Below are 12,874 nucleotides of genomic sequence, written 5' to 3'. Positions count from 1 at the left end.
GGGAGGGAGAGATGGTGCACAGGGGAGAGAGGCAGTAATGTTGGACAAGGCAGTGGACAGGAGGAGGAGAGATCTGGGGCACAAGGGAAGGAAAGAGATTTTGGACATGGTGGTAGATGAGAGGGAGAGAGAGATACGCAGAAGGTGGAGAGGAGAGAAAGAGGGAGATGTTGGATCCAGGAGCAGAAGGGAGTGATGTGAAAAGATTGAAAGAGACGGTAGTTGTACCTAGGTCATAGATCCAGCATGTAGAGGTCTTGACTCTCCATGCTGAGGCAGTAAACTACTCCTTGTTTTTTCCTCTCAGGTTAGTGCAGGGGCGTATCTGCGTGGGGCCACAGGGGCCTGGGCCCCCGCAGATTTCGCCCCGGACCCCCCTACTGCCGCCAACCCTCCCCCACCGTTGTCGTCGCCTACCTTTGCTGGCGGGGGACCCCAACCCCCGCCAGCAGAGGTCCGCTTCCTCCTGCCGCTGCCGGCTGCCTTTAAAAGAATTCCTTCAGCTGGCAGGGAACCCCCAACCCCCGCCAGCCAAGCCGGGGTCCTTTCATTTCTTCCACTGCAGTCTTCATTCTGTTTCTGTGAGTCTGACGTCCTGCATGTACAACGTGCAGCGACGTCAGACTCAGAAGAAACTTTCAGCGCCAGCTTTGCAGACTGCAGTGGAAGAAATGAACGGACCCCGGCTTGGCTGGCGGGGGTTGGGGGTCCCCCGCCAGCTGAAGGAATTCTTTTAAAGGCAGCCAGCAGTGGCAGGAGGAAGCGGACCTCGGCTGGCGGGGGTTGGAGTCCCCTGCCAGCAAAGGTAGGCGACGGCAACGGCGGGGGGGGGGGGGAGTTGGCAATGGCAGCGGCGGGGGGAGGGGGAGGCAATGGTAGTGGCGGTGGCGGGGGGCTATAATGTGCCCCCTCACTCTGGCCCTGGTCCCCCCTACCGCCGCAGTTCAGATACGCCCCTGGGTTAGTGATTTTTTTTTTTTTAACCTGTGTGACTGCTCCATGGTTACCAGTGTGGCTGCTGCAATTTCTGTTAGTCCTGTGTTTCAGTACTCAAATTACCAGGCATTGACAATTTCTCCTCGCAGGAATAGAGGCTAATCACAGACCTAGATTCACTCTGTATGTACAGAATCCCTAATCCGTCACAACCTAACTGTAATTGATTTGCTTTATCTCGTCATCAACTGTATTAAATATAAAATGGGATTAAGGATTGGAGTCAATTCTTGGTAACAAGCAGCCCCAGGTTTAAGTCTCTGAATAGACTCGGGTCCACATCACTGAGTTTAGAAACATGCTCACTACATAACACTGAGTTACATTCAGAAGAATACTGCTTAAGTTAAAATTAAAATTACCCATTCTGGAAAGGAAGCTAAAATTGCTTTGCAGGCTACTTGTGGCCCAGCATAACATAATGGACCATTATGTCCTTGGCCCAAAGATTCTGCCACATAAGCATTGCACATAAGAAAAGTGAAGCACTGATACCCACTACACATGGGAAGGGCTGTGCATTATCTGAACTTTATACTTAGTTATGAGCTCTGGAAGAGTTGTTCCATCCCGACATTGTCAGATGATGTCACCCATTTGTGTGCCTGACTTGTCAATGAAAAATGATCTTGGACTTCTGTGGTCCACTCCAGATATTTTGCAGGATGCTCAAAGTAAATGTATGTGCATACTTTTGTTTTGAAAATTATCTCAAGAAAAATACCCACACAAATTTACATCTGCCAATATCTATTAATACCTCTGTGGCACTATTAATTGATAGTATCGATTCTAAGGAGCACTATTGTTGAAGTGTAATCCGCCAATATCTGCAAATACTTTTTGTGAATTAAAAGTATGGGTGTGGTTTCAAACTCCATCCCTAGGAATGCCTCTCCCTGTATAACTTTTATACAGGACAGAGAATTTTATAAAAGCTCATTTCCACAGATTTTACCTGCACAACTGATTTCTTTCCCCTAGAAAATACCATTAAATCTTTTTATTAATTAACTTTCCAATTTCATTTTTGTGCACTTTAGAAGTATGGATGCTGTAACTTAATGCAAAACATAACTAAAGCCTCTAATTTTTCTGTATTTAAACATCTCAGTTGGATGCACAGGCATCTGAAGTAAATGAACAGATTAACCAAAAAACATATATGGTTATACTTTGTCCCTTTATATGGGTACAATTAACTTCTAAGTTAACATTACAATGTCACATGGCTTTATTCTGTTCACTTAAGAACAAAGCAAATGCTAGAATACATAAAAGCAATACTAAGTAAAATATTCATCACTTTGGGCTTTTACAAAACCGCGCTACTGATTCTCGGTGCAGCAAATGAGAGGAAGCCCATTCAATTCCTATAGGCTTCCTCTCATTTGCCGGATGGGAATCGGTAGTGCAGCTTTGCAAAAGCAGCCCTTCCATTACTTAACTAAAACTTACAAAAATCTGTTACTATACCTCTCCTTAGCATGTGCTCTCCTTGCAGAAGCTGAACTATAGCTGTCTGTGTTGCAGGTACAATAATGATGCTGCCATCCTCTCGGCCACAAACCAGGCGTCCATGCAAAGGGATATATACACTGGCTGTCACTTTAAGAGGTTCACTGAGGTTGGGGATCAAACTTAGCTGGTCTATGATTCCAGCAGGACGATGAGCAAGCTTATCAAATGCTTCCTGTAGGCAAGTTGATGTTGTCATTTTTAGCCCTACAAAGAAATTGAGATTTACTATATCTTTATATTCAAAAAGCAGTATACTTTTATTATAGACCAAGATAGGGCTCTCCAAACCTGCCCTGGAAACATTCACAGGCAGTCAAGGTTTTTAGGACATCCACAATGAATATGCATGAGAAATCTGTGTGTCTTGTGTTTTCCAAAAATGTAAGTTTATCTTCTGCATACTCATTATGAATTATCCTGCAAACCTAACCAATTGTGCAGGTCCCCATGACAGGTTGGGAAATCAACCTAGAAAGATAAAGCGAATGCTACATACCTGTAGAAGGTATTCTCCGAGGACAGCAGGCTGATTGTTCTCACTGATAGGGTGACGTCCACGGCAGCCCCTCCAATCGGAAACTTCACTAGCAAAGTCCTTTGCTAGCCCTCGCGCGCCCGCGCGCACCGCGCATGCGCGGCCGTCTTCCCGCCCGAAACCGGCTCGAGCCGGCCAGTCCAGTATGTAGCAAGACAATACACTTCAAGGGAAGACACAACTCCAAAGGGGAGGCGGGCGGGTTTGTGAGAACAATCAGCCTGCTGTCCTCGGAGAATACCTTCTACAGGTATGTAGCATTCGCTTTCTCCGAGGACAAGCAGGCTGCTTGTTCTCACTGATGGGGTATCCCTAGCCCCCAGGCTCACTCAAAACAACAACATTGGTCAATTGGGCCTCGCAACGGCGAGGACATAACTGAGATTGACCTAAAAAATTTACCAACTAACTGAGAGTGTAGCCTGGAACAGAACAAACAGGGCCCTCGGGGGGTGGAGTTGGATCCTAAAGCCCAAACAGGTTCTGAAGAACTGACTGCCCGAACCGACTGTCACGTCGGGTATCCTGCTGCAGGCAGTAATGAGATGTGAATGTGTGGACAGATGACCACGTCGCAGCTTTGCAAATTTCCTCCATGGTGGCTGACTTCAAGTGGGCTACCGACGCTGCCATGGCTCTAACATTATGAGCCGTGACATGACCCTCAAGAGCCAGCCCAGCCTGGGCGTAAGTGAAGGAAATGCAATCTGCTAGCCAATTGGATATGGTGCGTTTCCCTACAGCCACTCCCCTCTTGTTGGGATCAAAAGAAACAAACAATTGGGCGGACTGTCTGTGGGGCTGTGTCCGCTCCAGATAGAAGGCCAATGCTCTCTTGCAGTCCAATGTGTGCAGCTGACGTTCAGCAGGGCAGGAATGAGGACGGGGAAAGAATGTTGGCAAGACAATTGACTGGTTCAGATGGAACTCCGACACAACCTTTGGCAGAAACTTAGGGTGAGTGCGGAGGACTACTCTGTTGTGATGAAATTTGGTGTAAGGGGCCTGGGCTACCAGGGCCTGAAGCTCACTGACTCTACGAGCCGAGGTAACTGCCACCAAGAAAATGACCTTCCAGGTCAAGTACTTCGGATGGCAGGAATTCAGTGGCTCGAAAGGAGGTTTCATCAGCTGGGTGAGAACGACATTGAGATCCCATGACACTGTAGGAGGCTTGACAGGGGGCTTTGACAAAAGCAAACCTCTCATGAAGCGAACAACTAAAGGCTGTCCTGAGATCGGCTTACCTTCCACTTGGTAATGGTATGCACTGATTGCACTAAGGTGAACCCTTACGGAGTTGGTCTTCAGACCAGACTCAGACAAGTGGAGAAGGTATTCAAGCAGGGTCTGTGTAGGACAAGAGCGAGGATCTAGGGCCTTGCTGTCACACCAGACGGCAAACCTCCTCCAATGAAAGAAGTAACTTCTCTTAGTGGAGTCTTTCCTGGAAGCAAGCAAGATGCGGGAGACACCCTCTGGCAGACCCAAAGAGGCAAAGTCTACGCCCTCAACATCCAGGCCGTGAGAGCCAGGGACTGGAGGTTGGGATGCAGAAGAGCCCCTTCGTCCTGCGTGATGAGGGTCGGAAAACACTCCAATCTCCACGGTTCTTCGGAGGATAACTCCAGAAGAAGAGGGAACCAGATCTGACGCGGCCAAAAGGGAGCAATCAGAATCATGGTGCCTCGGTCTTGCTTGAGTTTCAACAAAGTCTTCCCCACCAGAGGAATGGGAGGATAAGCATACAGCAGACCTTCCCCCCAATCCAGGAGGAAGGCATCCGACGCCAGTCTGCCGTGGGCCTGAAGCCTGGAACAGAACTGAGGGACCTTGTGGTTCACTTGAGATGCGAAGAGATCCACCAGGGGGGTGCCCCACGCCTGGAAGATCTGTCGCACCACACGGGAATTGAGCGACCACTCGTGAGGTTGCATAATCCTGCTCAACCTGTCGGCCAGACTGTTGTTTACGCCTGCCAGATATGTGGCTTGGAGCACCATGCCTTGACGGCGAGCCCAGAGCCACATGCTGACGGCTTCCTGACACAGGGGGCGAGATCCGGTGCCCCCCTGCTTGTTGACATAGTACATGGCAACCTGATTGTCTGTCTGAATTTGGATAATTTGGTGGGACAGCCGATCTCTGAAAGCCTTCAGAGCGTTCCAGATCGCTCGCAACTCCAGAAGATTGATCTGTAGATCGCTTTCTTGGAGGGACCACCTTCCTTGGGTGTGAAGCCCATCGACATGAGCTCCCCATCCCAGGAGAGACGCATCCGTGGTCAGCACTTTTTGAGGCTGAGGAATTTGGAAGGGACGTCCCAGAGTCAAATTGGAGCAAATCGTCCACCAATACAGGGATTCGAGAAAACTCGTGGACAGGTGGATCACGTCCTCTAGACCCCCGGCGGCCTGATACCACTGGGAGGCTAGGGTCCATTGAGCAGATCTCATGTGAAGGCGGGCCATGGGAGTCACATGAACTGTGGAAGCCATGTGGCCCAGCAATCTCAACATCTGCCGAGCTGTGATCTGCTGGGACGCTCGCACCCGCGAGACGAGGGACAACAAGTTGTTGGCCCTCGCCTCTGGGAGATAGGCGCGAGCCGTCCGAGAATCCAGCAGGGCTCCGATGAATTCGAGTTTCTGCACTGGGAGAAGATGGGACTTTGGGTAATTTATCACAAACCCCAGTAGCTCCAGGAGGCGAATAGTCATCTGCATGAACTGCAGGGCTCCTGCCTCGGATGTGTTCTTCACCAGCCAATCGTCGAGATATGGGAACACGTGCACCCCCAGCCTGCGAAGCGCCGCTGCTACCACAGCTAGGCACTTTGTGAACACCCTGGGCGCAGAGGCGAGCCCAAAGGGTAGCACACAGTACTGGAAGTGGCGTGCGCCCAGCTGAAATCGCAGATACTGTCTGTGAGCTGGCAGTATCGGGATGTGTGTGTAGGCATCCTTCAAGTCCAGAGAGCATAGCCAATCGTTTTGCTGAATCATGGGGAGAAGGGTGCCCAGGGAAAGCATCCTGAACTTTTCTTTTACGAGATATTTGTTCAGGGCCCTTAGGTCTAGGATGGGACGCATCCCCCCTGTTTTCTTTTCCACAAGGAAGTACCTGGAATAGAACCCCAGCCCTTCTTGCCCGGATGGCACGGGCTCGACCGCATTGGCGCTGAGAAGGGCGGAGAGTTCCTCTGCAAGTACCTGCTTGTGCTGGAAGCTGTAGGACTGAGCTCCCGGTGGACAATTTGGAGGTTGTGAGGCCAAATTGAGGGTGTATCCTTGCCGGACTATTTGGAGAACCCACTGATCGGAGGTTATGAGAGGCCACCTTTGGTGAAAAGCTTTCAACCTCCCTCCGACAGGCAGGTCGCCCGGCACTGACACTTGGATGTCGGCTATGCTCTGCTGGAGCCAGTCAAAAGCTCGCCCCTTGCTTTTGCTGGGGAGCCGCGGGGCCTTGCTGATTCGCACGCTGCTGACGAGAGCGAGCGCGCTGGGGCTTAGCCTGGGCCGCAGGCTGTCGGGAAGGAGGATTGTACCTACGCTTGCCAGAAGTATAGGGAACAGTCTTCCTTCCCCCGAAAAATCGTCTACCTGTAGAGGTAGAAGCTGAAGGCTGCCGGCGGGCGAACTTGTCGAATGCGGTGTCCCGCTGGTGGAGAGACTCTACCACCTGCTCGACTTTTTCGCCAAAAATGTTATCCGCACGGCAAGGCGAGTCCGCAATCCGCTGCTGGATTCTATTCTCCAGGTCGGCGGCACGCAGCCATGAGAGCCTGCGCATCACCACACCTTGAGCAGCGGCCCTGGACGCAACATCAAAAGTGTCATAAACTCCTCTGGCCAGGAATTTTCTGCACGCCTTCAGCTGCCTGACCACCTCCTGAAAAGGCTTGGCTTGCTCAGGGGGAAGAGCATCAACCAAGCCCGCCAACTGCCGCACATTATTCCGCATGTGTATGCTCGTGTAGAGCTGGTAAGACTGGATCTTGGACACGAGCATAGAGGAATGGTAGGCCTTCCTCCCAAAGGAGTCTAAGGTTCTAGCGTCCTTGCCCGGGGGCGCCGAAGCATGTTCCCTAGAACTCTTAGCCTTCTTTAGGGCCAAATCCACAACTCCAGAGTCATGAGGCAACTGAGTGCGCATCAGCTCTGGGTCCCCATGGATCCGGTACTGGGACTCGATCTTCTTGGGAATGTGGGGATTAGTTAATGGCTTGGTCCAGTTCGCAAGCAATGTCTTCTTCAGGACATGGTGCAAGGGAACAGTGGACACTTCCTTAGGTGGAGAAGGATAGTCCAGGAGCTCAAACATTTCAGCCCTGGGCTCGTCCTCCACAACCACCGGGAAGGGGATGGCCGTAGACATCTCCCGGACAAAGGAGGCAAAAGACAGACTCTCGGGAGGAGAAAGCTGTCTCTCAGGAGAGGGAGTGGGATCAGACGGAAGACCCTCAGACTCCTCGTCAGAGAAATATCTGGGATCTTCCTCTTCCTCCCACGAGGCCTCACCCTCGGTGTCAGACACAAGTTCACGGACCTGTGTCTGCAACCTCGCCCTGCTCGACTCCGTGGAACCCCGTCCACGATGGGGGCGTCGAGAGGTAGACTCCCTCGCCCGCATCGGCGAAGCTCCCTCCGCCGACGTAGTCGGGGAGCCTTCCTGGGAGGTGGCCGCGGTCGGTACCGCACGCTGGGTACCGACGTCGGGGACCTCAACCTGGGCGATGGGCCAGCCGGCGCCACGCTCGACGGTACCGGTGGCGCAAGCACCGCCGGTACCGGAGGGGTAGGGCGCAACAGCTCTCCCAGAATCTCTGGGAGAACGGCCCGGAGGCTCTCGTTTAGAGCGGCTGCAGAGAAAGGCTGAGAGGTCGATGCAGGCGTCGACGTCAGTACCTGTTCCGGGCGTGGAGGCTGTTCCGGGCTGTCCAGAGCGGAGCGCATCGACACCTCCTGAACAGAGGGTGAGCGGTCCTCTCGGTGCCGATGCCTGCTGGGTGCCGAATCCCTCGGCGACCCAGAGCTCTCGGTGCCGACACGGGGAGGAGACCGGTGTCGATGCTTCTTCGATTTCTTCCGAAGCATGTCACCGGAGCTCCCGGCACCGACGAGGAGGACGTCGAATCCATCCGTCGCTTCCTCGGGGCCGAGACTGAAGAAGGTCGATCTCGGGGGGGCTGTACCGCAGGAGCCCTCAGGGTAGGCGGAGACCCACCCGAGGGCTCACCGCCACCAGCAGGGGAATGGACAGCCCTCACCTGCACTCCACCCGATGCACCACCGTCCGACGACATCAGCAGACGAGGTCCTGGTACCACCGACGTCGATGCAGCTATCCGATGTCTCGGCGCCGATGCAGAGGCCCGATGCCTCGATGCACTCGATGCAGGGGCGGCCGAGGAAGGAGGTCTGGACGCTGACGACGTCGATGCACTCGAAGATCCCGGTGCCGATGCCGACGAAGAGCCCGAGAACAACACGTTCCACTGGGCTAGTCTCGCTACCTGAGTCCGCCTTTGAAGCAGGGAACACAGACTGCAGTTCTGAGGGCGGTGCTCGGCCCCCAGACACTGAAGACACGACGAGTGTCGATCAGTGAGCGAGATAACCCGGGCGCACTGGGTGCACTTCTTGAAGCCGCTGGAAGGCTTCGATGTCATGGGCGGAAAAATCACGCCGGCGAAATCAAAGCCGAAATGGCGAAATTTGAAGCACCAAATTTAGAGGGAGAAAAAATCTCGACCGAGGCCGAAAAGAGGCCTACCCCGACGACGAAAGAAAACTTACCGGGGCAAAAAAGCTGGAAGTACGGGGAGGATTTACACGAAACCCGGCGGGGGGTTTCCGGAGCACTTCCCGACTAGGACAAAGCTTTCCCGAAGGAAAAAAAACACGTTCAAAACAAATTGGACGCGCGAGGTCGACTTTCCGGGGCTCGACACGGCGAAAACACGACCGTACCGAGTGCGGACAAAAGAAGACTGGCCGGCTCGAGCCGGTTTCGGGCGGGAAGACGGCCGCGCATGCGCGGTGCGCGCGGGCGCGCGAGGGCTAGCAAAGGACTTTGCTAGTGAAGTTTCCGATTGGAGGGGCTGCCGTGGACGTCACCCTATCAGTGAGAACAAGCAGCCTGCTTGTCCTCGGAGAATAGCAAGTAATAAAATAAACCTTTCGTTAAAATAAAATTGAGGCTGTCACACTGTAAGACTTTAACACCTCTACCATTCAAGTTCTGTTTCATGCAAATTTCTAAATATCATTTTATTTTATTCTTTTAAACATTGCAGAATTAGTCAGAGGAAAAATCAGGTTGTGTGCTTTCTTTACAAAATAACTATATGTCACCAAGATGACTCAAACTGAAATCAAAATCTTAGAGGTCTTTTACTAAGAAGCGATAGAGTTTTTAGCTCGCGGTAGAAATCAGCTGGCAGTAAATGCCGAGATGCCCATAGAAATATAATGGGTGCCTTGACGTTTACGGCCAGTTGATTTCTACTGCGAGCAAATAAAGGTACAGTGGCTTAGTAAAAGACCCCCTTATTTTCTTACAAGCAATGATAAACAAAAGAAAAAAAGCCATTTTTCTCTCCTGAGCAGAGAGCACCTCTAGCGGAGTGAGACACTGGCTAAGCTAAGGGAGTTCTGTTGGGTTACCAAGAAATATGAAGCTGCTTATATAGTCCCTATCTGTATTCTTAATTGAATTTAAAAACTTGGAATAAAATAAAGGATGTTACACATTTCTAGCTTGAATTAAGAAATTATACAGTTTGCCATAGCACGGTATTATAGTGCCAACATAATAAACTGTGCTAATCACACTGTAATGCTTATTGCCATTTTAGCAATGACAATAAACAGACCAATCTTCATTTGGTATTGATTACTGACAAGGGACTGGCTCATTCACTGACAGGAAAGAAAAGCAAAAAAGCAAAAAACTGTGGCACATTTACCGCAGTTGTGAACATAGCATTTCATATCTACACATGCCATGGTAATATGCATTCCATTAGTTTAGGGCATCAGGAGTAACATTCTTTCGTATCAAGTGCTTTAGTAACCTGCTCTGGAGCTCAGCACAGTTTTAACACAGAGCTCATTTTTCTGGCTCCTATCTGGAGTTGATTATATCTCTTGTCCTAGGTCAGAGGCTTCAAAAGAATACACTGTAGGTGGAGTTCAGGTCTAGTTAGTAAAATAAATTAAAATCTCTCTGAAAGCCCTCTACTCTGAGCAGAATGCGATGCTAGCTGAGAGCTGGATTACTCAGAGAGTTAGGCTCATAGGGCCATGCAATACTACTACTACTACTACTTAATAAGGCTATTAAACCCAAATAATATTGAAACCTTGAAGGGACAGTTGTATTAAATCCTTATTTATTTTATTTATAACAGCATTTATATCTCACATTTTCTAAAGCAGCTTGGTTTAACGTGGCTTACAGTAAGGTTAAAATAAAAACATTAATATATTGTTGGTCATGTTTACATTACTACAGCGGGGGGATAGGTCTTGTCCAGTATTTTAAGATTTCACTAAGTACATAAGTGTTGCCATACTGGGACAGACCAAATGTCCATCAAGTCCAGCATCCTGTTTCCAACAGTGGCCAATCCAAGTTACAAGTACCTGGCAAGATACCAAAACAGTACAATACATTTTATGATGCTTACCCTAGAAATAAGAAGTGGATTTTAACCAAGTCAATTTTAATAATGGCTTATGGACTTTTCTTTTATGAAGCTAGCCAAATTCCAGAATTTAATTACACATTGAGTGAAGAAATATTTTCACCGATTCGTTTTAAAATTATTACTTTGTAGCTTCATTGCGTGCCCCCTAGTCCTAGTATTTTTGGAAAGAGTAAACACGCAATTCATGTCTACCCGTTCCATTCTACTCATTATTTTATAGACCTCTATCATATTCTCCCTGAGATAACATTTTCTAAACAGGTAAGCTTTGAGCTGTTCAGGGTTCTTAGGTCTTGAACATCACCATCTGGTGTATTGATAGGAGAATCTCACCACATACACTGACTTATATATGAGTTTCTGGCGCCTTGGATAGTGAAATGTCAGAAAGTATTTCTCAGTGGAAGATTAATCCATTCATGTAGGCTGGGGTGGTACCAAAGATTATTAGGTAGACCATGGTGCATAATTTGAATGCAATGCACACTGATTGGGAGCCAGTGCAGAGCGTGCTGTAGCGGACTGGCTTTGTCAAAACGTGATTTTCTCAGTCTTGCAGCTGTGTTCTGGGCGTCTACAATTATTCAGAACTTGTTCTTTGCAGCCTGCATAAACTCGGTCACTGTAGTCTATATTAGTGAGTACCGTTTGCACTAACATGCAAAATACTTCCCTGGGGAAATATCCCGATACTCCTTAGTTTTCAGATCAATTGGAACATCTTAGATACAATATTTGCAGCTTGTGTTTCAAAGGTCAGTTTTTGATCTATAACCCCCAAGGACTTTCAGGTTGTCCAAAAGGAGGTACACGGTCACATCTATGGTGATATTGGAGTAGGAGACTATATGGAGACGTTACAACTAGGAACTGTGTTTTGTCTTATAGAATGAGTATAGGTCTTGCCGGGGGGGGGGGGGGGGGGGGGGGGACTACAGCAGCAGACAAAGTTATATGCAAAATAACACACAGTAAATGATGACAGAAAAAGACCTGCATAATCCATCCAGTCTGTCCAACAAGGCGGCCATTGCATCATCTCCCAGGGGATTTTAGCGATATATAACACCTGATATGAATTGAATTCTATGCAGGTTACAGTTACACAGAAAACCATCAGGGACATAGTAGAGCTGTTCTGTCTCTACCTGACAACCCCTAATCTGCTTTAGAGGACAAAGGTCACCTGAAAGGGAAAGCATCACTTTGGAATGGCAAGAAATGATTTAGTAACTGGGACCTGCTTTCCAGACAATGCACTTTCCTTACGAGCAGAGAATGTATCTCCAAGGATGTGTGCCCAAGAGGGTATAGATAAGGCTGCCATTAATTTGCAATTCAATTAGTAGGAATACAACTAGGCAACTATTACCTATGGGAACTGGATGGTAATTTGGCTCGCGTAAGAGATACAACGTGCCACTAACACTGGATTTAGAGAGTGCTGGGAGAAGTAGGCTATCATGGTACAACTAGGTGCCAATGATATATAAACATGCAGAACACGAGGTTCTAAGAGCCAAATTTAAGCTTCTACATGGAACATTAAATTCAGTACCCCTAGGGTAGCATTCTCAGAAATGCACCCAGCTCTACCTGAAGGGCCTCACCACCTGGTTGAAGAGCTAACATCTCAATAGATGAATGAGATAGTGGTGCAGGGAGGAGGACTTCAGATTTTTATTTTTTAGGAGACAGACTAGGCTCCCCCTTCCACAAAACATTCTCTAATAGCCTTTGTTCCACCTTAAGCAGAACAGAACCCTACTACTGACAACAGTAATTTGGAAAAAAAAAGAATAAAGATCTTAGGGGAAAACGAACAGTGGCTCTGGTGCATATGGTTTGGATTGAGGTATCTCAATAGATATTGGCAGAACAGAAAAATAAGAATAACTTTAAAATGACCCATATTAGCCACCATCAGAGACAGAATGTTGAGGTTGATGGACCATTGCCTGACCCCCACATGGTTCTTTATATCTTCTTATTTTTTCTACAGTATCTACACATAGCAAAACCTTGCAGTGAGGAAGTAGCCTAATAGTTACAGCAATGGGCTGAAAACCAGAGAAGCCAAAGATCAAATCCCAATGACATTCCTT

At 49.0% G+C, this 12,874-nt stretch overlaps 1 protein-coding gene across 3 annotated transcripts in view; it reads right to left on the bottom strand.

Moving 5' to 3' along the window:
* WDR7 (WD repeat domain 7) overlaps positions 1-12,874 on the bottom strand; it is a 754,216-nt gene that overhangs the window by 616,081 nt on the left and 125,261 nt on the right. For all 3 annotated transcript variants that reach the window (XM_030192974.1, XM_030192976.1, XM_030192975.1), the window contains one exon: positions 2,473-2,721. In XM_030192974.1, coding sequence (XP_030048834.1) covers positions 2,473-2,721 — 249 coding nt within the window. The remainder of the gene's footprint in view (positions 1-2,472; positions 2,722-12,874) is intronic.

Source organism: Microcaecilia unicolor, chromosome 2 (assembly GCF_901765095.1).
Source record: "Microcaecilia unicolor chromosome 2, aMicUni1.1, whole genome shotgun sequence".
In the NCBI taxonomy this organism is placed as follows: domain Eukaryota; kingdom Metazoa; phylum Chordata; class Amphibia; order Gymnophiona; family Siphonopidae; genus Microcaecilia; species Microcaecilia unicolor.
Note: the sequence above shows the minus strand (reverse complement) of the source record. Positions and strands in the feature narration are given on the sequence as shown.